Consider the following 27,107-nt stretch of genomic DNA (forward strand, 5'->3'; position numbering starts at 1 on the left):
ATTTTAAAAGAGGAGAAGAAACATAGTTTAGCAAAACTAACAAATACATCAATGAAGTCAGGTTATATATGCCACTGTTCCACCCACTTCTCCAAAGTAAGGAGGAAGATGAATTTCCTCATCTCTTCTCCGAACTTGGCCATCATTAAATAAATCATTGATGAAAAAACATTTAGTGCCCTCTCTGTGCTAAGTACTGGGGGTACAGACATAAAATCAAGATAATCTTCGCTCTCACAGATTACATTTCATTAGGAAGAGACAGCCAATACTGGAGGCTTTGGCGTCAGGGCTGATGGGGATTGTGGGCCCACTGGTCCTTAGGTGCCACAGCAAGGAAGATGTAGTGTATTTTCTTTAGTGTCATTTCCCTTGCTAAAACCTTCTGTTTCTGCCACTGAGCCATCTGACAATGACAAGGACTTTGGTAACAAAAACTTTCTTCTCTAGGAATTCAGCAGTTGTGACATGGGGTACAGCACCTGTAGAGACAACGTGTCAGGGATTGCTTCCCTGGATCATGTCTACAGGGCTGAAGGCCTGGGGAGGGGGAAATTCACTGCTCTTCCAGGGTCGTTTGGGACCAAGGTTGTGGACTGCTGCTACCAGAGTCTTAGGGTTGATACTGGCAGGGGTTTGTCTCCTCTCAGCACACTGCCACGTGGGCTAAGCTCGCTTGATAGTTGGTTAGTGGCATTTGGTTTTGGACTGGCATTAATCATGACAAGGATGCCAAGAGCCTCATCTATACAGGACCCACTGTTGTGGATGATGACTATGGAGACCATGGGCCAGAAACGAGGCTGGTTGATTCCCTGTGTGAATAATCACAGGTCATTCAGTGCAGGTTTTAGTTGTGTTTTTGTTATTGTTGTTTCCCTTCTCATTGTTGTCCTTGGTACGTGCTTTTTTCTTGTCAAACTCCCAATTTTGCAGAGGAAGATACTGAGGCCAAGAGAAGGGAAGTGACTTGACCAAAGGCACCCAGATAATTTAGTGGTAGAGCCAGCACTTGACCACAGACCTGAGGACTCCATCACACTTTCCATTCCACCTTCATTTAAGTGTCCCAGTCATTTTGGCTGGGCTTTTGGCAGGGAAGAGGTGGGGGGATGTTTTTTTTTTTAAATCCTGCTTTTTCATTATTCGCTGGACAAGACATCCCTCTGAATTCTTTCTCTTCTCTTCAGTACGATTACAGCTTCCGGACGGAGCAGAGTGCCGCTGCCAGACTCCCACCCAGTCCCACTAGATGTCAGCAGATACCGCAGTCCTGAGGACCAGAAGGGAAGGAGGGGCAGGAGCCAGTGGAGAAGAGCTGCCCGGCACACACACACACACACACACACACACACACACACACACACACACATACACACACACACACACACACACACAGATACTACTGAAAGGGGAAGGCAGCCCCATCCCAAAGCTGAGGAGTGTTCCTGGAGACATTTCTCCAAACCCTTCCATGGACCTTGGAGGACCCTTCTTTAACAAAAAAAAAATCCACCCTTCTTCTTCACCCACTTTAACATTGAGGGGGGTGGGGGAGTGAGGCACAATTGTTTGTACGTGATGGTTTCTGGAATTTTAAATTGTAAAATTATTTTTCATCTGCTTATCTAATGCCTCCCCACCCTTATCCCAAAGTCATCCTGGGAATTTTTTTTTCTTTAATCATTTGCCATGGTGATCAATGGCCCCTTAAAAAGAAAAAAGGGAGAGGGCGAATCTGTATAATACAACATAACCTGCCCCTGGGAAGTCCCTCTGGAGTCCCATAGTCACATGGTTAAACTGGTCACACACTGAAGGTATCCCCTGACTGGTGGCTGGTGACTGGCTTTGACTAATGTTGGCTCTGGAATATTCCACCGAGTGTGCTTAACCTGTGAGCGTACCACTAAGAAATTTAATTGTCCTCAATTGACTTTTTCATGGGGTTGGTTTAGCCTGCATCAGCACCTCTGGTGCTTGCTGGCCCATCAACCCAGGTCCTTTGGTGACACAACCTCAAGCAGCCTGTTGGAAAAAAATCACCTTTGGCTATAATCGGGATCAAGCTCAAGGAAGTATCTCTTTCCACCAGAGTAAAACTAAGATGCTGGACTGGGTAACTTTGGGAACATGCATCCAGAACTGATCTCTGAGGCTTCCCATTGGACAATTCTCTGGAAACATCAGTTACCCCTGATCCCTAGACTGGACTTGTTCATTTCTTGGGAAAAGACAACTTCCACCCCCAAGCAAAGGTGGATGATGTTCTAGAGAAGAGCCCAAGTATGGTCCTGGAGTTGTTGGGCTGCAGGTCACACAGGGAGCCACTTGCCCATTTCTTGCCCACCCCATTTGTAGTACCTCACTGGCCACATGGGAGCCTTTGTCCACTCTCAACTCACCTGGTTGGATGCTGAAATGGAACGAGGAAAATGTCCCATTTTCCTCCCACCCCTTCAGCCAAGCACCTTCCTGGAGGCCTCTTGCCCAGAGCATCTGCCCCTGCCTGCCCCCCCAAGGAATGGGGCCTCTGCATGGGGATTCGCTTGCTTTCCAAAGCCAGGTGCATGTCTGGATGATGCTTCTTCATGTGACAAGTCATTTCGAACAGTCCATTTGACCTGTGCTGCTTTTCTAAGTCACGGCCATGTCACAAAATTCTGGCCGTGAACTAGAACTTCCCACTAAATAGGTGTTGAGTGGAAGTTTGGGCTTTTTTTTGATAGTCCTAGTGGCCCCATCCCATTGAAGACGTGTTTGCCCTAATAACTGGTGTTGCCGTAGCTCCTGGCTTGCTCTGATGCACAAACTTGTTTTTGCACAGCTATGTCTGTATTTGTTTGCTGTGGAGTGTTGTGGGTTTTTTGTTCGTTTTTTTCCCCTAGTTCACTAGAGTGTGAATTTTTTAGAATTTGGGTGTCACCAGATACTGGAGAGAGTGTGTTTGAGAGGGTGCTTAATGGTGCCCTGGGGAGGATAGAGGTAGGTCAGGTATGTCATATGTAACACAGCAGAGTGTGTTGAAGAGAGGATGAGATTGTGTCAGGAGAACCCACCTCTGTGTGACCCTAAGCAAGGCACTTAGCCCTTTTTTGGGCCTAGGGTTCCCCATCTGCTAAATTAAGGGGTGCATTAGATCCCTGAATTCCCTTCCAGCTTTGATCCTGTCATCTGGGCAAATGTCCCTTAGCATTTTATAGACAAATAAGCCACAGGAAAAAAAGAACAACTTTCACAAAAGCACGTAAGTTAACATCAGCATCAAACCCCAGATCTGATTTGGAGGATGATATTAACTCTGTTTTATCCTGTGTGGTTTGGGTATGACAGCTCTGGTATGACAGGGCAAAACTGAGCAACACTGTTAAGACCTGTGCCCAGCTGTAGGAAGCAGCTGCCAGCTGGGAGATGGCTCAGGTAGCTGGTGCTTTGAAAAATACCTTGGGTGCATACAGTCAGTCCATAAACTCTTCTGCTGTCACCAAGGCCAATCCAGGGAAACTAGTTCTCTCTCCCTCCCTTGTTTTCCCTTCCACGCACTTTCATGTTGCCCTCATAAGTCTTAAATTTGGCGTAAGGTTTGCTCCTTCCAACCATAGTGTGAAGAAGGGGTTAGACTAGATGACCCAAGGTTCCATTCAGCCCTAACAGTGGAGGATAGGAAGCTTGAGGCCCAGAGAGGGAAAGAAAATTGCCTAAGATCACACAGGTACTTGGTAGCAGAGAGAGAATTCAAACTCAGGTCCTCTGATTCCAGGTCCGGTGTTGTGTTTCCATGCTATCCTTCCTCTCACTGCACCATGAAGGTAGCTTCTTGTATTCATTTTAATCTGTTTGCTCTTGTTTTAAAAAAAAAGGAAAGAAAGAAAAAATGGAGATGGGCCATATGAACCTTCTAGGGTCTTATCACTCCTGAGTGATATTTGGATTGATCATGAGACCGCCCTTCCCCCACCCCAAGCTCTCAGCCAATTCCATGGAGGCTGAAGATCAACCTAATTTCTCATTTTTGTTTTATACCCAACTCAGAATCAGCCAGATATTAGGAAACCTAGCAGGTGATAACCAAGAGCCAGAGAGGTCAGTAAAACATGGATATCACTGTGGTCAAGCCTGTTGAGTTTCATCCTCATCATAAGGCTATTTGCTGCCTCTGGATCTGAGTGTCAGTCAGCCTTTATTTTTTCCCTCTCTTCTCTAGGTCTGTGACTGGTCTCAAGACAAGTCGGAACTTGTCTCTCAGTTCATCATCTTTACCTTCCAACTTTTCTTTTTCCAAGCGAAACTTTTTAGCACGTGTTGACCTGGACTCCTAGACTTGTAGATTCTTTGTACTGGCAGGGACGACAGAGTGACTGGGCTGGTGCAGCCCCCGTAGCATTTCAGATCTCAGAGGAGCTGCAGAGGTCTGCTGGTCCAGGCGCCTTTCTGAAGAAGGAGTCCCTTCTACGATGTCCCTGTCAAGCAAAGGGACAAACAAAGCACATGACTTCTTCTTCAAGACCTCTACTTGAAAACCTTCCTATTTCCCTTAGAGCAGGCAAGCGGTTACTCCTCTTCACTTTCATAGAAAACTGACAAAAAGCCCTCGACCTTCCTAAGACTCGTCATGTTGAATATTTGAAGAAAGGTGCAACTCAGAGGGTTTGGAAACTCCAGGTGCCAGGTCCTCTGTTTTATCTAATGGCACCTGAAGAAGATTGCCGCTGGTTTCTGGCAACAGTGTTCTCAGAGGAATACTAGCTATGAGAGAATAGAGGAGCTGCGCCGTCGTTATTCAGGATGAAAGGAATAACACGAGGTCATTGTTTCTGGGGGAATCAGGTGAGCCCTTTGGTACCAGAGAGAGGCGACAGAGTCAGTTCAGTTCAAAAAGCATTTTCTTAGTGCCTGGGGTGTACAGTACACTATACTAGACACTAAGGATGCAAAGAGCGAAAAAATCGTCCCTTCCCTCAGGGTGCTTACATTCTCATTGAAAGGCAGCTGGACTGGGAGTCAGGAGATGTGGGTTCAAGTCAGAGTTCTGCCTGATATGTGACTGTGGGCAAGTCACTTCCTCTCTGTGGTCCTCAGTTTCCCAGTCTATAAGGAGGGTTAGAGACCATCTAATCTTTAAGGTCTATTCCAACTCTGAATCCTACAGTTCTGCAGACCTAAGAGAACTCATGAGGATGGCCATTTTTTAAAGCAAAAGCTTCCCCCTTTAGAATGAGTCTGGCTTTGCATGTGATAGTATGGCCTCCCTCAGAATCGGGGAGACTGAGGCTCAAGGTAGAACACTGAACATGGACATTTATCTCCTGGGAAAGATGAGCATGGTGTCAAGAAAGGAGTATAGTTTTTGGAGTCAAGAGGACCTGGGTTCAAATTCTGTCTCCTTATTAGCTGCATGACGTTGGACAAGTAAATCACTTACCCTGACTGGATCCTAGTTTTCCTCTTCCACAAAATGATGGGAGTTGGATTAGATAATCTCAAATTGCTTCCAGGTCTAAATCCTATTAGGCTTTTCTTACGGTTCACTATCCTCGGGCCTTCAAGCCTCTCACCTCAGAAAAGCTTTTAGAGATCAAGGACCACTTGAACACTGAACATACCTTCAGATGAGCTCCCTTCCTGACCTTCCCCAGGCCAAACAACAGTCTCAAGCGTTTCCAGGTGACATGTTGTCAACTAATGTTTTCAGTATTTAGTATGGAGCCGTATCGTTCAAAATGTTGAACTTGAGTTAACCTGTGTGTTACCAGTAGTGACATTTTTGAGACTAACAATAAGGAATTAGCTTCTGTAGCACATTGACTGTGAAATTTGTTTAAAAAAAAAAACCAGGTTAGGATAATTGTGTGATGCCCATAGGCAGAACACATTGGTGTGGGCATGTGTTAGAGTGTGTGTATGTGTGTATGTATGTGTGATAAGTCCTTTTAAACGATTCCTAATTCTGTCTTCTCTTTCCCCACTTAGAGTAGGAGAGAGGGTTGGGAGGACAGATGAGCCAGTGCTCAGCAAGACATTGTGAGTCTTGAAATACCCTTTGTAATGTCACCTAGTTTCTCTGTACAGTGTAGGTACAGACTTCTTACCTGGACCACTGAATTCGTGGTGAAGATGATGATGTCCGGATCTAGAATAGAGATACTTGCAACTCAGAAGATTTCTCCTGTTTGCATAGTATCATAGGATTTATAACTAGAAGTGAACTTGGAGATGATCTTATTCAACTCCATAATTTTATAGAGGAGAAGACTAAGGCCCTGTGAGGTAATTGCCATGGCCAAAAAAATGTTCACTAGACAACAACCTCTTGGTGACCACCTTCCTCCTCTTATCCTTAAAGTTGGCTCTTTGAACAATGGACCCGTCTAGATCTTTCCTGAATGTCTGCCAGAGCTGCTGCTTCTCTGGAATAGCTTTATCCAGCGTCCACCCCACAGTGAGGCAATGGCCTTACAGTTGGCGTGGGAGTGGAGAATTAGAAATGTTCTTGAAGATGTGAAGGGTCCCTTATCTTGGGTCTCTCTAGGCCCTACAGGTACTTACTTCCATTCCTTTCCCAGTCTCCCACCTCATCTTACCATTCATCGTCCCGTGGTACAAGCCAAGCTACATGTTCCTCTACTATGTTATTATCTTCCTTCTGCAGAGGAGTCAATCTTTCCATTAAGACAATGGAGATGAGAATTGTGCTGCTTTGCCCTTACCCCGTAGCTCAGTTGCAGACTATCCCTTAAACCAGAATTTTCCTCCCATTGTAAGAATCAGGGTGGTATACAGTGGAAAGAACACTGGACCTGGGGTCAGAAGCCCTTAGTTTTTCTGACTCTGCTGCTCACTCCCTGGGTGACCTTGGCAAGTCAATTCTCTTTGGTCCTCAGTTCCTTCACCAGTAAAATGAGACGAGTTATGGAGTGCAAAGGGAGCAAGGTGTAGAGTCAGGAGGTTTGGGTTTGAATCCTGGCGCTGCTGCTGCTGCTGCTGCTGCTGCTACTGTGTAGGATGAACAGGTTACTTCCCCTTTGGGGAAGGGGGCAGGGAGGACTCACTTTCTTCCTGTGTAAAGTAAAAGAGTTGGGTTAGATTCCTTCCAACACCATCATCCTATGACCAGATGATCTCTAAAGTCCCTTCCGTCGTTTGTATCCTATGCTTCTGAGATGAGATGGGTGGATCAAACTTACTCTTTTGTAAGATGGCTGCCGCAGGCAGCCTGTTGCTAGCTTTCCACCTGAGTGTGTAATTCCTGGAGGACGTTGGACTCAAAAGTTCTCAAAGATGACACCAAATGGGAGCAGTGAGCATGTCAAACCACATTTGCTACCACTGGGCCATTACAGAGGATTCATTGGCCTGTAGGGCAAATCTCCCTGAAAGCTTGAGCAGAAGTGTCCCTTAATTCTGGTGACTTGAAAAGCCAACCATGGAATAACAAATTAACCCTATTCAGCTTCTTACTCTCTATCTTACGTGCTGAGAGAGGAACATCTACGTGGAAGATTGTATCATCTCACACCACCATGAAGAAAGAAGCCCTTTATGAAGTAGCCAGGCAGGGTCAAGATGCTGTGCATTTGCTGGGCTGTCAGAATCGGACTAACTGTGCATTGATCTCATTATGTTATTACCTTTTGTATTTATTTTAGGTGACTCCTGTATTTTATAAAGGGAAGTTTCACTGTGTGATTATTAATCTGTATTCTTAATATAATTTGTTAAATAAAAGTTTGTTTTAACCACTTCTCACCAGCCCTCCCTGCTTCCCTGTTTGCTCCTGGCTCAGAATCCCCAGAGGATCGAGTACACTGACTTCAGCGTCAATTCAAGGTCCAACTCTAAATGGGGAGAAATCCTAGACTTTGCCCCCAGCGTAGAGGGATCCCACTATAGTGGGATGGTGCAGGACTGAGGAATCAGAAAACTTGGGTTCTAGTAAAAGGCAGCGTGGTACAGTGGGAAAAGCCCTGGCTTTGGATGCAAAGATTGTTTTGTGGTTATTTTTTGTTGTTGTTGTCTGACTCTTCATGACTCTATATGAGGTTTGCTCTTCTCCAGCTCATTTTACAAATGAAGAAACTGAGACAAACAAGGTGAAGTGACTTGCCCAGGGTCACATAGCTACTAAGTGTCTAGGGCCAGATTTGAACTCAGGAGGATGAGTCTTCCTGAATCTAGGCCCAGCACTCTATCCACTGTACCACCTCACTGCCCCAGAATCCTTTGGATTCAAAGGACCTAGGCTCATACCTAATTTTAATCAGTTACTTACTTGTGTGACTTTGGGCAAATCATTTAACCTCTTTGTAAATTAAGTATTAGACTACATGACCTCTAAGGTCAATTCCAGCTCTAAATCTATGATCCTGTGACCCCAGCTCTGGCTCTGTTCCAGTCATCTGTGTGATCTTGAGCAAGTTAATTGCTACTTTCTAGGATTCAGATTCCTCCTTGGTGATCTCTGTGGTCCATTCCAGTCCTAACATTATAGCGTTCTAAGTTGTGCTTCAGCACTAAGACGATTCTTATTCTAAATGCATATATATGTGTATGTATATATATATATACATATATATACATATATATATACACACACACACACACACACGTGTGTGTCTGTGTGGGGGGAGAGAGAGAGAGAGAGAGAGAAAGAGAGAGCACCCACCTTCAGTTGACCCTTGAGTAACACCTGTATTCTAAATGATCGAACTTTCTTACCACCAAGTGGGGAATGCTGATGATCCAACCTCTAAACAGAAGTATCCAAAGTCCCTCTTGTGGGGTGTAGTTTCTATCTTGTGGGGTGTAGTTTGTCCTCTGCCCTTCTGTGCATTTTAGATTGAGAGGTTGGCTGTCCTAGTTGTGGACAAGGAGGATTCAGGAGGTGAGGGGGGATAATGTATCTATCTTCTTGTAATTGCCTCTCCATACCCTCAGGATAGGTTCTTGAAGGAGAAAAAACCTCCAGTTTTCCAGGAAAATGTGAAATGAATGTTTAAACTGAAAGGAGGCAAAAGAATGCTGAGGTCTTTTTTTCTCTCTCATTTGCCCTGGAGCCCATGTCTGTGTGTGTATGTGAGTGGCGTCTCTTAAGTTTGGAGGAGACAGTCATACTACCTGCAGTTCCTGGTAATTTCAATCCTGTCCTGACTGCTCACCTGCTTACAAGATGCCACTCCAAACCACTAATGTAAGGAGGCTGCAGGGCTTTTGCTCATGTAGGACAGGGGGCACTGGGTTGATTTTAAGAAAACTTCAGAAAAAAAAAAAAGAAAGAAAGAAAACTTCAGTTCAAGTTTCATCATCAAAGCTCTTTCTGTACATATGACCTTTGAGTTTATGGTCTAGACATCATAGTCTGGGACGTCACTGCCTCCAGCCCTGTTATTGCCAGATTAAGGAACCCTTCCCCATTTGGGAAAGAATATATCAAGCAAAGGCAATGCCATCTGATCAAAGATGGTAACAATAGTAGAATGTCAGAGGGGGAAGGGCCTTAGAGTAGAGACTGCTAAGCTAGAAGGAAGCCACGAACATGGAATATCCTAGGGACCTCAGCCAAAAAAAAAAAAGTGTTAAATGGTGCAATAGCTGTGTGGTTTTTTTTTGTGAAGTGCATGGCACCAAGATAAAAAAAACAGGGTTTGAATCTTGCCTGCTGCTTATTGGTGGTGTGGCTCCAGGCACATTGTTTAACCTCTCTATGCCTGTTTCTTCATCTAGAAAATGATACATATACCGCCTTCCTCATAGATTTGTTGTGAGAACCAAATGACATAGTGACTATAAGGAGCTTTGTAAACAGTAACAAACAAGGTAAATGCTCTCATTTTCATTATCATCATTATTATTATGTAGGAAGGAAGATGTGAGAGGTGAATTGGATCTTTCAATAATTCAATTCATCACAAGTATTAGGTCCTTCCAATGTACAAGGCATTGTGCTGAGTCAAGATATGTGCTGAGTCAAGTCGATGCCTTCAAAAAGTTTACATTCTAGCAGGGAATTGAATGGATTGTTAGAACATAAAATAGTAAATTTTGAAGAAATCTTAAGAGTTTCTCAGATTTATATGGTGCTTTGAGGTTTAAAAAGGGCTTGGGTTTCCTGACAACAGCCCGGTGAGGTAGGTAGTCTTAAGTGTTACTTAAGTTTTACATTATTACGTATTTTCTCATTTTACAAATGAGAAAACTGACTCAGTGAAATTGTAACTCACTAAGTGCCTGTTATCATAAAGCTTGTGTGGCAGGTAGAAGATGGTCCCTCTTAGGTCTCCCAACCCCAAATCTAGGGTTTTTTGTCCTCCCCCTATAATGCTTCTCATTAGAACATAGAATTTCATAGCTGAGAAGGGCCTTAGAGATAATAAAATCCAACTCCTCACTTCCCAGCATCATGAGTGATTTCCCAGTTATGCCCGGTAAACAGGGACAGGATTGCAGCTCCAGAAGAGACCTTGGAGGTCACCTGATCCAAAGTTATCATTTTACAGTGGAGGAAATGGATCTAGAAAGATGAGGTTACTTGGGCCCCTGGCTACAATGGAATAAGTGGCAGAGCTGGGATTTAAACTGATGTGCTATGACCCCAAGCTTGGCATTCTTTCCATGGTACTACAGTGGAGCTTCAACCGGCCCTGCTGCTGGTCCTTTCTCCTCTCTCTCTCTCTCTCTCTCTCTCTCTCTCTCTCTCTCTCTCTCTCTCTCTCTCTCTCTCTCTCTCTTTTAATATTTTCCCTAAGTATACAATTCCTTAGGATCATCAGTATATGCTAGCCATTGAGCACTTAAGTTCTAAGAAGTAGGGCAGAAGAAATTGTAACATAGCTCTTACCTTCAAGAAGCTTGTAGTCTGTTTGGAGAGCTAAGATATTCATATAATTAAAGTACAAAGTAGATCATATCTGGTGATTGCTAAATCAGTGTAACAATAACTCACAACCTCTTTTCCTGAGTGCAGTGGAAGTTCAGAGAAGGAAGAAAGTATGGACAGAAGGCTCCTACAGCTAGGGAGGGCTTGCTCAAGGAGATATAACTTGAACTAAGTCTTTTTCTTTTTGGCTAGGCAATGGGGTTAAGTGACTTGCCCAGGGTCACACAGCTAGTAAGTGCTATGTGCCTGAGGCCGGATTTAAACTCAGGTCCTCCTGAATCCAGGATCAGTGCTCTATCCACTGTGCCACCTAGCTGACCCTGAACTAAGTATTTGAATACATAGAAGGTTTGGTGAGAAGAGATGGGAAAAGTATGCTAAGACAGGGTAGGTGTCATATGGTGGGAGAAAGCCATTTGTGTGCTTGTAACCTGCTACTGTAGAAAGACCAGTTTAGCATGAGAGACCCTATGTGAATATTTTGTAAGTTTTAGAAATTCAGAAATAATAATAGCTAGCATTTATTTAGGGCTCTAAGGTTTGCAAAGTGCTTTACAAATATCTCATTTTATCCTCACAATAACCTTAGAAGGTACATGTTATTGCCATTTTACAGATGAAGAAATTGAGACAGAGACTAAGTGACTTGCCTAGAAAACACCATGACCAAATGGCACATGGACAAGAGTGAGCGTAAGGAGATATTGTGGGTTAATGACTAGAAGGATAAGGAGTCTAGCTCTAGAAGGCCGTTATATAATCCTAGTTTGAGATGATGAGAATCTCCAACATCAGAAAGGTATCAGTGGAAATAGAGAGGGAGGGCTAGACCTGGGAGACATTTTAAATGAAGAAACGGCAAAATCCAGTGATAGGATAAAGTCAAAGATGACTAAGATTTGGAGACTGAGAGATTAAAGAACAACACTAACAGAGATGGGACAATCAGAAAGGAACTGCAGCTTACTGGGGCGGTCTAAGATGATGGAATCTTTGTAAGGAGGCCAGGGTTTGACTCCCTGCTCTGATACCCACTAACTATATGATCTTGGCCAAGTCACATTCCACTTGTATCTGTGGGCACTTCTTGACTCCAAGTCTGTTCTAAGATCTCTTCCAACTCTAACATTTTATGAGTTTAGCATGGATTGAATAAATAAAAATGGAGAGGGGATTTATTACTATGTTCCAGGGATTTTTTTTAAACAAAAGAGTCCCTGTCTTTAAGCTTCCATTCTAATAGGGGGCAGATACCCTGTATAAAGGAGTGGTGGCCAGGGAGTGGAATTTCTCTTGAGAAAATTACAGGTATTCTGAGTGGGGCTATGAGACAAATCATTACCTTTTCCAGGAATACTAATGTTGATTGATTACTACTCTCGGAGCTAGAGGTAAAAAGCAAATGTTGAGGTAGAGAGAGAAGAGGCTGAGGGTTGAGCAAAGAAACATGGCATGAAGATGTTTGTGTTCAGGTTACACTTAGGGCAAGAAGATCCATGTATAGATGTCCTGAAGGCGATTAGAAACAGGGCCAGTTGTAACAGTGTGCTGGAATTTACTGGATGGGATGTGTAATAGGGATGAATGTAAAGTCCTATACTTGGGTTCAAAAATCATCTGCCCAGCTACAGGATAGGAGAGATAAAGTTTAACAGCAGGAGAGTTTAGCTGACTTCAGGTTCAATAAGAGCACCCCAAAATGCAGTTTTAGGGTCCATTAATACAAGTGTAGTATCCAGATAAAAGGAGACCCAATTTGTAGTTAGCAATAGTCAGACCTGAAATACTACATTCAGCTTTGGGTACTAAGAGCCAACGTAGTATATAGAGGGTTAGACTTGGATTTTGTAAGACCTGGATTCAAATTCTGCCTCTAATAGTGAATAACTTTGTGAATGAGTCACTTAAGCTCTCTGATTGCCGAGCAACTTTCTAAAACTATAAATTATAGACAGTTTTCATCAGAAGAGGGAGTTTATGCACCGCTGAAACCACAGGCATAATATTGGTATTGACATTCTTGGCACCACATTTGAGAGAGGAATATTAACAGTCTGCACCCACAAAAGGACAACTAACATGCTGATAGGATGTCATATCTTAAAAGTTGGATTAAAAGATATAATATTTGACATGAAGATTCAGGAGGGTTGTAGTCATCATCTTCAACTATCTTAAGGATCATCATGTTTCTGGACTTAGGCTGTGTTGTTCCAGAGGACAGAACCAAGGGTCCATGGAAGGTATGCTTTGGCTCCATATAAGTGAGAACTTTCTAAAACTTACAAGTGTCCAGCAATGGTATTAACTACTTTATTCAGGTAGTTAGCTCCATGTCATCTGAGGTGTTCAGGTAGCTAGTGGATATCCACTTGGTGATGTCAGGTACAGACTGGACTAAATACCCCCTGAAATTCCTTTCTTGTTCTAGGATTTTATGGTAAGCAAGAAATGATTGACAGAGCTTTCCAATAATGAAATATGTTGCTTTGTGAGGCAGTGAGCTCCCTTATCGCTAGAAATGTTGACACAGAGTCTGAATGATCATTTTTCTGAGACTCCTGCTTTGGATAGGAAGTGAGACAGGATGTTGTCTAAGGTTCACTCCAACTCTCATATTCTGTGATTTACAGAGGGAAAAAAACAGAATTCTAATCTTGGCTTCATCATTGATCATTCAACCCTGGGTAAGTCACTTCACCAATGGTCCTCATTTGTAAACCGAGGAGCCCGAAGGTCCCTTCCAGGGAAGAATGTCTGAATCTATGAATCTGATATGAAAATATGGGTACTAGTAGCATAGATTTGAGAGGCATATGAATAGAGGTAGGAATAAATGCTGAAATTGTGTATGGGCTCACAGGAGAGAGGAGGCACTGCAGAGAAAGGACCAAAGGCTCACAGGTTCATAGAGCTAGAAGAGATTTTTAGAAACCCTCTAGTCTACTCCCTTCCTTCTAATTTACAGAAGAGGAAACTAAGGGAACGGAACAAGCACTTAATAAGCACTAAGCTAAGCACTTTACAAATATCTCATCTGATCCTCTGAGCAACCCTGGGAAAGTGTTGTAATCATTATTATTATTCCCACTTTGCAGTTGAGGAAACTGAGGCAAACAGGTTAAGTGACTTGCCCAGAATCACACTGTTAGGAAGTGTCTGAGGCTGGATTTGAATTCAGGTCTTCCTGACTCCAGGTCCAGTGCTTTATCCACTATACCACTTAGCTGCCTCAGATCTCTCTCTCTCTCTCTCTCTCTCTCTCTCTCTCTCTCTCTCTCTCTCTGTCTCTCTCTCTCTCTTTTTCTCTCTCTCTCTTTTACTTTTTTAAAAACTTTTTAAGCGACCTTCTGAAAAATTGTCTATACTTTCTGCCTCCACTCCTTCATGATTCATTTAGAGAATACTCAGAACCTTAGAAGCCATCTATTCTAACTGTAGGGCCTAATCCATGATTCAGATTGTACTAGGACACTATAAGCTTTCCAGAAGGTGGGCTGAATGGCATGGACTTCAAATGACAAAACAGAGGAAAGGTGATGGAGCCATAGTCCTTTACTGTGATTTTCTGGCAACATGGATTTTGTGACAAGTCAACCAGAATTCTGTTGGCTTAACTGTAACCCTCCTAAATCAAGTTCGAGGGAGATATAATACGTACCACAAAGAGAAAAGAAGTGGAAGATGGTTTCTCATGAATTCATCAAGAACTTATTAAGTCGCTACTACAAGCAAAGCATCATACTAGGTGCTGGTAGGAATAAGCATTTATTAGCCACCAGTTACTATATGCCACATGTTGTGGTAAGCACTTTACAAATGTTATCTCATTTGATTCTCACAACAACCCTGTAAGGTGGGTGCTATTATTATTCCTATTTTAGAGTTGATGAAACTGAGGAAACAGAGGATAAGTGACTTGCCCAAGGTCAAAGTCAAAAAGCTAGGAAGTATCTGAAGCCAGATTTAAACTCTGACTCTGAGCCCAGCATTCTAGCCACTGTACCATTTAGCCGTCTCCATAATACAAAGACAAATGGGGGGGGAGATAATTCCCACCTTCAAGGAGCTTACATTCTAGAAGAGGAGGGGTGGGAAACAATATCAACATAGTGTAGCACTCTCTCTGATTTTACTCCTTAACCTACACTGGCAGTAGCAGATTGGGACCTTAGAGGAACAGCTGCTACTATTCTCCAGGTTTTAGAGGTAATCCTGTGGGTAAGAATCTTACTAATACTGTAGCTCATGAGCCCCCACCAGTGTGCTTCCCCCTTAACAACCAACAAGTAGACTCAATTCTTTAGCTAAGGCATTTATTCAAATGGAATCACAACAACAATAGCCACAAAGTACCTTCCCTCCAAACCTAGAGCATATTCTCCCACAAAGGCATAAAAGAATCTCTTGGGAGTGGGAACAACTTAAAGTACAATGATAGTGAGGCATATTTGTAGGAAACCTGGACAAAGTAACTCACAACTCCAGAAACAGAGATTCCTTACAAAATTTGCTGAGGAGCATGGCATTGGTGTTGGATGAGTTGCTGCTTAGCTAGCCTGGCTCCTTGCTGGGCATAGTGTCTCTGAGTGGAGGGATGGATGGATGAGCTGGGCTAGGACATGGGGTCTGAGCTGGGCTGGGTCAAGTAGGTCATTTGACTTCACTGCTGGCTCCTCACCAGACTTGACTGCCATCGGGCTGGACCAGGCAAATGCATAGCTGCTGCTGGGTGGAGCCAGGCAGGTCACTGCTCACTTTTCTGTTTAATTGCTGTTGGATGGTACCACACTCTTTTTCAGCTGGAGTGTTGCAATGCTCTTTTAGAAAGGAAAACAACCCTTAACCTAGATTTGACAGAAGCCTCTCCTCTTTTACTCTCTCAGAATCTTGTTTCACCACCTCCAGGTGGGAGAAGTCTAGACTCTCCTATTCAACCGTGCTTTCTGAGGTTCAGAGGTGACTTCCCTCAGTTTTGGACTCCACCTTTAATTATGACAATCAGTCAAGTTATACTTCCCAGATTCCTATTGAGTCTTGTGCAGATGAGGAGCTGGGAACAAAGGTATTGAAGCAATATGTGCCCTGGGGCAAGTTCATCTTCTCACACCTTTTCGTAATCAAGCTATTCGATCTAAGATGTTTCCTCAGCATTTAGAAAGCCTTCTCTTCTACCTTTTGATGCCTTTGTTGTTTTTCTTTTGCCTCTTGCCCCCTTACAACAAAAAGTAAACACAAAGTAGATTAGTATATAGCTGTGGGGCAGTTAGGTGGCTCAGTGGATAGAACCAGGAGTCAGGAAGACCTGAATTCAAATCTAGCTTCAGACATTTACTAGCTGTGTGATCCTGGGCAAGTCACTTAACTGCTGACTACCTGTTTCCTCACTGGTAAAATGAGAATAATACTAGCACCGACCTCCCAGTGTTGTTGTGAAATCAAAGGAGATATCTGTAAAGCCCTTAGCACAATGTCTAGCACATAGTAAGCACTATATAACTGTTGACTCTGTTATTAATCTCTGGGGAAGAGGGAACTTAAAAGGGGAGGGAGAAGAGGGGAGAATCTGGTTAGGTTACCCCTTGTTCTCACCAGTCTCCTATGAGCCAAGTAGTTTTCAACACTTCTCATAAAATCCTAATTCCTTTGTAATAGGAGAGGATTGGGAGAGTTGGGAACCAAATTTAGATTTGGAGTATTTTATCGTTAGATCATCTCACCTCTAGTTGTGTAAATTATGGGTCTGATGTATGGGAGCCACTATTTGGGGAGAGATGGTGGATATTCCCCATACACATTCCATTGCCTACCTAGAGATTTGCACAGCTTTTCCCTCAGGGCTGGAATGTATTCCCCTTCTTGCCACCTCCTTGTAGAATCCCTGGCTTCCTCCCCAGTACTCAAGTATTACTGGACAGGAAATAAAAGCTGATCCCTGCCCTCCCGGTGCAAGTACTCCATCTCTTAGAAATGATTTCCCATCTGCTCTGTTTGTATGTGTATTTCTGTGTTCATGTAGTTGTTACCCCCAATAGACTGTATTTTCCTTCAGGGCGGGAATTTGTTTTTTACTTTGTGTCCTTGGCACCTACCATAAAGCCTGGCAGATAATGGGTACTTAATAAATGTACGTTGAATGAATGAATGAATGAATGAAAAACCACGTCCTTCCAACAGGAGGCCTCCTCCATGACACGAGGGCAGTGTAGGAGTGCTATGGAGGCAGTGGATATTCTAGTTTTATTGCTGATGTTGTCCTTATTGTTCTTACTTAGAGGAATCTAGGAAGCGCCTTGCATAGAGCATTGGGTCTGGAGTCAGGAAGACCTGAGTTCAAATCTGGCCTCAGACACTTACTAGCTGTGTGACCTTGGGGCATATCACTTAACCTCTGTTTGCCTCAGTTTCCTCATCTGTAAAATGGGGATAACAATGCCAACCACATAGAGTTTTTGTAAGGATCAAATGAAATAATATTTATAAAGCATTTAGCGCAGTACCTGGCACATAGTAAGCACCATATAAATGCTAGTTATTGTTAACTATTATTGCTATCAATAGAGCTATCCAAAGATGGAGTGGGCTCCCTCAGGAAAATTACTGAAGATGTCCTAGTAGATGCTGGAAAAACACTTGTCAGAATATTTTAGAGGCTAACCTCTCCACTTGAACCTGTCCCCTTCCTTCTCTTTAATCTCTCCTTCACTACTGCTTACAAATATATTCACGTCTTCTTTATCCTTTAAAAAATATTCTCTTGACCACACCATCCCCTCAACCTATCTTCCTGTATCTCTCCTTTTCCCTGCCAAATTCCTAGAATCATGCACTACCCTTGGAAGAGATCCCCAAAGTCATCTAATCCAAGCTGTACCTCATCAAGAATTCCCTCTGCAACATTGCCGCTCAAAGTCATCCAGCCTTTCCTTGTAGACTTCTAGCCAAGAGAAAACCATTACCTGCCAAAAGAAACTATTTGCTTTTGGATAGCTGTGATCATTAAGAAGTTATTTCCCCGCCCCCACCCCCGGCCCAGTTCAGCCTAAATCTGCCTCTGCAGAATCACTACTCAGGCCCCTGCAATCTGCTCTCTTTGTCTCTTTACTCTCTCTCCCTTCATGAACTCATTTGCTTCAACGGGTTTAATTTTCACCTCTATGCAGATGGCTTCCAAATCTATACTTTGGGAAAGAGCGTGGATATGTACATAGCCTCTCTCCTGAGTTCCAGTCCACCATTTCCTACTTCGAGTTATACACAGCCATCAGGATATCCCTTGGGCACTTGAAACTCAATAATCCCAAACTGAACTAAGGATCTTTCCTCCAAACCTGCCCCTCCTTCAATCTTCCCATTTTCCCTTAACTCTGCTGCCATCTTCTTACTCACCCAGGCTTAACACCTCAGTCGTCTTTGGCACTTTGCTCTCTCCCACCCCCTAAATCTAATCACTTGGGAAATCTTATCCCTTCAACCTCAGCAACATGTCTCAAATCTCTCCCCCTTCCATTCTCCCTACTTACCTGGTCACTGCCTTAGTTCAGTCCCTCCTTGTCTCTCACCTGGATTGATCAATCAACATTTATTAAGCACCTACTGTGTGTGCTTGTTGTTACATAGATCCTTAAGTGGTATTCCTGTTCCTCCAAACTTACCCACTCTCCAATTTATCTTTCACACAGCTGCCAAAATAATCTTATTAGCAAGGAAGCATGTCATGATGTAGAAACCACTGGAGTTGTCAGGAGAGACCTGCATTCCAAGCATTTATGACAAGTATGACCCAGAGCAAGTAGCTTAACTTTTCATTTACTGCTTGGGGAAAAGCTAGCTTGTAGGCCAGCTAGAGCTTGGAATACTGGAGAGGGGAATAACATGAAATGAGGCTGCGTTTAAGGTAGGGGGATTCAGACAGGGGAGGACCTGCAATACTGGACAATGGATTTATGTTTTATCTACAGACAATGGGGAGCCACTGAAGATTTATTAGAGGAGGGGGAGGGTGTTACCTGGTCAAACCTATGCATTAGTAATGTAAGTAACAATATAGCACTTTAAAGATTACATGACCATTTCATAAAAACAACCTTGTGAGGTAAGCAAGCATTCTTCCCAGCTCAAAGTATTCTCGAATTTTCCTAGAGGGCTTTCACTGAATTTCTCTTTCACAGCCATCACTTCTAAATTACACTTATTTGAATAAGTGTTGCCTATCCCTCCCCCACCCCCACAGCAGAAAAGAAACTCTTTGTTTTTATTTTTGTAGCCCCCATGCCCAATGGTGCCTCATACATAGTAAACAGTAAAAGCAGAGAGGACAGAAGCCAAGAAGGGGGCTTCAAGATCATCTGGGGAGGGGAGGACACAGAATCATCCTATCAGACTATAGAGTGAATGGAGGGGAATGGGAGGAGATAGTTTAAACAAGCGTGTGGGGTCAGTAGTGTGAGTACTGTTTTAAGCCATTTAACAGATTGGGAAACTGAGACGTGGAGAGGTGAAGTGGCTTGCCATAGGCTACACAGTAGATGCGTCAAGGCTGGACTTGGACCCAGGTCACTTGACTTGCCTTTGTGAATAAATGCCTACCAAGTACCTTGAGTAAGCAGCAAATATACGAGGAAGAGGGGGCAGGCATCTAGACAGCTGGATGTGGCCTCAGCTCACCAGGAGTAGGACTAGATTGTAAAGGATTGTAAAGAATTACAGACCTTTAGATTGTAAGCTTGTTGAGGGCAGGAACTGTCTTCTTACTCATTGTATCCCTGGTGCTTAGCACAGTGCCCAGTATGTTGTAGGCACTTGATAAATGTTTTATTGGATTGATTTATTGGATTAGTGACCAGAGTAGGGCTCATTTACCCAGTTTTGGACGGCCTAGATTTGATATATTGGAAAGAGCTCAGGGTTTGAAGTGAGAATTCCTGGATTCAAATTCCAGTTCTCACACTCTGGCTATGATAAGTCAAGTGACTTTAAGTATTTAAAGTCTCTTTAAAGTCTTTAAGTCTCAATTTTCTCATCTGTAAAATGGGGGTAATATTTTCACAACCTACCTCACATGGTTATTCTGAGGAAAGTACTAATGTGAGTAGTTATTACTTTTATTTTTACTATTATTAAAATCAAGGCATAAATACAAAAGTGAGGTGATAGGTCAAGAATTCTTGCCCTTCCCCTCTCTTCCACTCAGGACAGGTTCAAGTCTACCCCTTTCTGCCTAGGTCCCAACCGTATTATAGTAGAAAAAGACCTGAATCTGAAGTCGGGGGACCTGAGTTTGAGTCTAGATACTGCTATCAGCTGGTTATATGACCTTGGGTATGTTACTTTGCTTCTCTATGATTCATTATTCTCTTCTGTAAAATGAGGGGGTCTGGTTGTAGTTCCTGACCCATGGAATTACATTCTCACTGGGGGGGGGCAAAGAGTGGATCCCCCTGAGGGAGGTTGTGTGGGGATATGTCCAGCATGGACATGGGCCTTACCCAAAGACAGAAAGAATGGGGGAAAAGGAGGGTGGGAGGAGGAATAAGGAATGAGGCATTTATAGCTTGTGACAACTATTCCAGAATGTTCACTTAAAGGGAATTTGCTTTCAGGCCAAGTTGGTCCCACCTTTCCACCTTCACTCAGTTTCCCATTTGCTGTGGCTTCCCAGTGCATTCTGGGACTTGGCAGTATCTGGAGCTTTCATCAGTCCCCCAGATGGCCACCCACAGAGCCCTCCTCCCTCCCCACCCCACCCCCCCTTTGCAGGGTTTCCTGTTGGGGATGGGATCTGGGCCACAGAGCTAAAGCTGTGCTGAACATTTGAGGCGGGTGTGGCTGGTGTGTCCCACTCTCCAAGCCCATCAGAGTCTGTCCCAAAGCAGGAATCTGGGGATCTAGGATTTGTGCATCCATCAGGCTTGGGGGAGGGAAGGCTGGACAGGGAGCCCTTTGCGGCTCCCCCCTGGGCGGGTTTCAGCTGTGAGGGTCAAGAAGTCTTGGCTGGAGCTGGGGAAGCTTTCACTCCAGAAAATGAGCTGTATGGTGTGTACTCCTCTTGGGATCATTTGGTCTGTCATCACAAGCTTAGGGGACACTCAGCAATGGAACAGGGAGGGAATCCCCTTGCAGTCCCACCACATAGAGCACAGCCCGGAGAGCAACTGGCCTCCACCGCTCCCCCAGCCCTTCCCCAGCAGGCCGGTTCACAAACTATTAGCGCTGGGAGGGACTTTGAAAATAATCTTATTCGATCCCCTCCTTTTACAGAGGAGGAAACTGAGGCCCAGAGAGGAGGAGCGACTTGATGAAAGCCAGAGAGCTGGTCCTCAAACCCAGGTCACAAGACTCCCATTCTGTCACTCTTCTCACTCCGTTGACAAGCTTGGGCCCAGACCCCCATGGGACAGGCAGCCACAGCTTGGCGGTGACCACCTGCAAAACAAATTCCCATGTGGCGACAAAAGAATGGCGGTTCTTTCCTGCTGGAGGTGGGGGCCCAAAGTGGTGGAGGGGGGATGGAAGGAGGTGACTGGTGGATTTCCCTGTATACACTGATGCTCAACCAGACAACACTTGCTCTCCAGGCAGCAGAAGCACAAGATTTGGAGCTGGAGGACCTGATTCTACTCATTCCCCAACACTAATGCTCTGCATATCCTAAGGCAAGTCACATGACGTCCCTTGGTCTCAGTTTCCTCATTTGTAAAATGCGTTGGTTGAACTAGATGCCCTCTGAGCTCCCTTCCAGCTCTCCAGCCATAAGCCTGAGATTTAAGCAGCTCTTCCAGCTCTAACTTTCTAAATTCTATGTTCCCAGACTGTCTACCCCAACATCCCCTCCAACTCTAACAGTTCGATCTCTTTGGATCCTCCCCAGGCACTGAAAGTGGCCTCTGACTCCTTTTCCTTTGCTTCATGTACTTCCCCCCTCACCCCAGCCCCCAACCACTATTTGTGGTATTTTACTTAAAATTCAAAAAAAAAAAAAAAAAAGGTAGAGCAAGCTTAAGTTGAGCTCACCATCTATGGCTGGAAAAAAATTTTTTTTGAAGTTTCAGACACTTGTTTGGAGCCAGGCCAATTCTGTAACTTGAGCTTCTGCCGTCCATTATGTGGCTTGGAGGCGAACATCTTGCTTGCTTGCCTCTCTGTGGAAGAAGCATAAATTCCCTCCTTCTCCTGAAGCGATTGTAAGCAGATCTCTCCAGACCTCTGGAAAAAAAAATCCAATATGGCAGTTCTGGGACTTGGGGAAGGGGAAAGGAGAAACTGTGGGCCTCAGAGACAGAAAAATTTGGCAGCAACTAATTTTGTTCCCCCATCAGACCCAAAAAACCTGGCAACCCTCCCTCACTTCATTGCAGAGGAGGGGGACTATGGGTGTGGAATATTGCATATACTGTCAGCGGCGGTTGACGCATTGGTTGAATTTGCTGAACTGTATTTTTTTTTATTTTTTAATCTTTGTTTCAAGGGAGCACTTACTGCAGAAGAGAGGGTATAGGATATATTTGGAAATGAATATAATAAGAAAACAAAAGGCATCAATTAAAAATGCATCTAACCTTAAAAACAATAGCAATAGCAACACTGCCCTGGCATTCTATAAGCAAGCTTTGGAGAATGGAGAGAAGAGCTAATGTCCATGAGTTCATATCCGAATGAGAGAGTCTGGGATTCTAGCATGCCAATGTCAACTCCCTTGGGAGGGAAGTGGTAGAGTTGGTGGTGGAGACAGAGGATTACTTCTTCAGTACTCCCAAAGATCAAAGGAGGGAGGGAGAGAGGAAGGAAGGAAGGAAGGAAGGAAGGAAGGAAGGAAGGAAGGAAGGGAGGGAGGGAGGGAAGGAGGGAAGAAGGAAGGAAGGAAGGGGGAGAAGGGAGGGAAGTGGAGGGGAGGGAGGGAGAGAAGGGAGGAGGGAAGGAGGAAGGAAAATGTATTAAGTACATACTAGGTACCACACACTAGGTGTACACTGAACACTGGGAATAAAATTATAAGCAAGAAGAAAGTCAGTCCCTGCCCTCAAGGAGCTTACATTCTAATGTGGGAAGGAAGCACACAAAAGGGAGCTAGAAAGGGGGCAAGGATGTGAAGGGATGGGAGTTTGGGGAGAGGGTGGAGATGAAGGTACCCAGTGCTTTTGGGGAATAGGTTTGAAGTCTAGAATCCAGGAAGTGGTCCAGGAGGAGAATGAAAGCCAGGCTGGGCCCCTCCACAAAATGGAGGCTCCAGCAGGAGCTCACCAATGGGAAAAGTGGGAGGCCTTACAGAAGGATAGAGATCTAGAATTGGAGTCAGAGGACCTAGAAATAAATCTTGGCTCTGCTAATCACTTTCCATGGGACTTGGGAGTGAGTCATTTCCCTTCTTTAGGCCTCAGTTTCCTCATCAGCAAAATGAGGGGGCTGGACTCATTCTCTAAATCCTACAATACAATCCTACAATTCAAGGGTATTTCTACAGGTAAAGAAAGGTGGGCTCAGAGACAGAAATAGTCTTGTCCAAGGCTGTCCAGCAGCAAATGATAGCACCAAGCCTTAAACACAGGTCTTTTGACTCTGAACCTAAGGCTGTTTCTTCTCACAGCACTGCCTCTCCACAGAGGAGCAAGTCCACGTGTGGGCACAGGGTCAGCACATCTGGAATTCCTAGCCTTAGAAATGGTGCTATGGGAAAGGCAATGTAGCCTTGTGGACAGAGCACTGAGCTCAGAGTCAGGAAGACCAGGGATTAGTTCCCACCTCAGTCCCATCTCAGTGAGATAATAAACGTGAAATGTTTTGCAAACCTTGCAGCACTATGGAAATATCAGCTATCATTATTATTATTACTAAATTCTGCTCATCTTTGTTCAGTGGAACTCAGATAGAAATGGTCCTGGTGCTGGTTACTATCTTGCTATTATTCTTTTATATTTAGTGCTTAGTGAACGACTGAGCGGGTGGATAAAATAATTGCATTATAGAATTGAATAAATAGATGGGATGCAGACTTATCTTCTGTAGTTATTATTATTAATATTATATGCTTTTAAAACCCCTGTCATGTAGGTCATTAGGTATAATGGTGAAGCCTTAGAAAATGTAGCATAAATAGAATTCTTTGGTTCCCTTCATGAGATCGTAAAGACGGGGAGTGTGGTAAAGGGGAGACATCCTGAATTTGATGCGATAGGAGACCAAGGTTCCAGGCCCAACTCTGGCGTTTATCATCTGTTCTTCTATGGGCAAGTCACAACCTCATAGGTTTGGAGGAGGAAGAGCCAGAAGGAGCTTTTGATGGGCAGTGCTCCCTGGGCATTGCCGAGTTATTGTAAGGGGTCCTCAGGATCCATGTGGGCACCAAGTTGTGTTATTTTTTCATCTTTATTTAGCTCCAACAAAATACGTAACATGACTCAGTGGCATGAATAAGCAAACCTACCTTTTGTAGACTGAAGAAAATATCTCACATCTATATTACTATTTTTCAAATATTCATGTATTCTGTATTTAGTCAAATACAAATCTATTTAAGAGCTTTGTGAATGCATAGTAGCTTTGACATACATTGTGCATTTTCTCATTCAAAGGATATTCATAACACAGCTATGATGACGTGGAAATCTGCAAAAAGTATTTTTGTACTAAAAGGGATTCTAATACTCAAAGAAGTTGAAACTCCCTACTGTGATTCAACCCTCTAATTTTACAGATGAGTCTGAAAGAGATTAAATAATTTACTCAGGGACAGGTAAGTGGCAGTGGTTAGAGTGCCAGGGCCTGGAATCAGGAAGACCTGAGTTCAGATCTGGCCTCAGATACTTACTAGCCCTGTGACCCTGGACAAGTCACTTAACCTTGTTTGCCTCAGTTTCCTCTTCTGCAAAATGAGCTGGAGAAGGAAATGGCAAACTGCTCCAGTATCTTGGCCAAGACAACCCCAAATGAGGTCACGAAGAGTCAGACACAACTGAAACGAATGAACAACAATTTACCCAAGGTCACATACAGGAAGTAACAGAGCCAGGATTCAAACCCAGTTCTTCTAACTCTAAATCCAGCACTCTTTCTACTATACAGCTGCCTCAGTTTCCTCATTTATAAAATGTGGATAATAATGCATACCTCCCACAGAAACAAGAGTTATTATTATTGCTGCTCCTTATATGACCTCAGGCAAATCTTTTCCCTTTTCTGAGTCTAAGTTTTCTCCTCTGAAAAATGGGAAGAATAACTCTTGTAATACTTACAGGGTTATTGTGAGGAAAATGCTGTGCATGACTTAAAGCACTGTAGAAGTAGACATTCATATTTTTGAGTTTACCTGGAATGTGGCGTGTTAATAGATATTATAGGAGCCCTCTCATTCAGACCCAAACTCTCCAGGAAAATCCTCCTTCAGGGGATTTTTCAGGAACAAATTTTTCCTTGATGTGAAAGGCAAGACTCATTGCTTGCACTCTGGTGCCTTCACACACACACACACACACACACACACACACACACACACACACACACGCCAGACTACTGCTTCCCACCATGACCCGACCTGACAGTGCAGTCTGTGTGAACCTTTGGCTTCGAACCCCCAGCCCCCTACCCCAGCCAAAGCTGCTGGCCACCCCCCAAAGAAAAAATATTTGGAATGGTCTTTGAATTAAATGAGATTAATCCTCAAGTCCCTGACATTCTCTTCAGGCATGTGTTTTTATAACCTCCCTTTCAAATGAGAACCATTTGTCCCACCAAACGTGAAGAACACCCTCGGCCCCGCTGCCGTGCAAGTCATCACCAGCACCCGATCGAGTATCAGGGACAGTGCGAGGAGGTAGGGCTTAGGGGAGGGTGGGATGGAAGCCAGCATTAACCTGTCCCTTGGAGGCCTGGACATTCCTCACCTCAGAACTTTCTGCTTTTCCTGCTTCCCCATCCCTAGGAAGCCCTCCCCATGGGGTCCGTCTATTGAGGCCCTGACTGGAAGAAGGACAGTAGACTCCAAAGCTTTCCTCCTTTCTTTGAAAAATTGCTTTGGATGGGGTCACTCAGTCAACAAACATTTATTAAACGCCTACTATGGGCCAGGCACTACTTTAAGTACTGAGAAAACAGATAAAAATTACAGCCCCTGGACTCAGGGAGTTTACATCCTATACATGTGCATAGATAAGCATGTGCAAAATAAATTCAAAAGTAAATTGAGGGGGGCAGGTGCTAACAATCGGGAAGGTGAGTGACAGGAAACATCTCATGTAGCAGGTGGGTGCTTGGGATGAGCTTACTATGATGTAGTGGTTAGGAAGGAGTGCATTTTGGACAGCCCGTGCAAAGGTGTGGTCCTTCTTCTGATCCAGAGCCACAACTAGGGCAGGGTGACTGGGGCATAGTACAAGCGGCACCAGATTTTAAGGGCACTGACAAAATTTGAAGTCTAACTCAATTAGTACTAATTAAGCACCTATTGCGTTCTAGGCATCATGAGGATATAAAGATACAAACTAATCAGTCCTCAAGGAACGTACAACCTTCTTGGCGTAATTACCTAATTGCTTTTTATCCCACACTCTCTATCTCCTGTTTCCATCCCTTTGCATTAAATTTTGAGCTCTTTGAGGGCAGGGAATGTGTTTTCAATTTTCTTTGTATCTAGCACTTAGCACAATACTTGGCACATAGTTGATAACTAATAAATGCTCATTGACTTCACTTGCCCGACTCCCATCCCTAGAGAGCTCTCCCTCCTCACCTCTACCTCTTGGCTTCCACGGACTTCCGCAAGGCCCCTCCTAAGGGCCATTTTCTGCATGAGGCCTTTCCCACTCTCCCTCCTTGCTTCCACCTGAAGCTATCATGCCTTCCCTTCAAAGGCTACTTTATAACTGACTCATGTTTTGTATATGGAGCGTGATGTCCCCTGTTAGGAGGTAAGCTCCCCGAGGGCAAGAACTCCTTCACTTTTGTTTTTCAATGTCTGTTGTCTGGTACAGAATAAGGCCTTGATATATGCTTTATTATTTGATTGACTGAGGAATGAAAGAACTGGTCAGATTTGACCATTGACCTACGGTCAGTGATCTCTGAAAGAGTGAAGAAGAGAAGGGCTTCCGACAGAACTGGAGAAGGGCAACTATTGTCTCAGTTTTCTAAAAAGGAAAGAGAGGAGGCTGAGAGGTATTAATTCTCTCCTCCTGCCCTGCTGCTTCCCATCCTCCTCCTGCCAGACACACACACACACACACACACACACACACACACACAC

The 27,107-nt window shown here is 44.0% G+C and overlaps 1 protein-coding gene across 3 annotated transcripts in view; it reads left to right on the forward strand.

Moving 5' to 3' along the window:
• Positions 1-27,107, forward strand: part of LOC114046893 (multivesicular body subunit 12B) — a 327,435-nt gene that overhangs the window by 295,700 nt on the left and 4,628 nt on the right. The window contains exons 10-11 of one of the 3 annotated variants that reach the window (XR_003569565.1): positions 20,098-20,194; positions 21,134-21,327. The exons of 1 other annotated variant lie outside the window; for it this stretch is intronic. Coding sequence is in view for 1 of the 2 variants with exons in the window: in XM_027867498.1 (XP_027723299.1) it covers positions 1,191-1,277 (87 nt within the window). In the remaining variant the exon portion in view is untranslated. Of the gene's footprint in view, positions 1-1,190; positions 7,747-20,097; positions 20,195-21,133; positions 21,328-27,107 lie in introns of those variants that run through there. One more of the 3 variants, XM_027867498.1, reaches the window with a different exon arrangement.

Source organism: Vombatus ursinus, unplaced genomic scaffold, assembly GCF_900497805.2.
Source record: "Vombatus ursinus unplaced genomic scaffold, bare-nosed wombat genome assembly UNPS02014786.1, whole genome shotgun sequence".
Classification (NCBI taxonomy): domain Eukaryota; kingdom Metazoa; phylum Chordata; class Mammalia; order Diprotodontia; family Vombatidae; genus Vombatus; species Vombatus ursinus.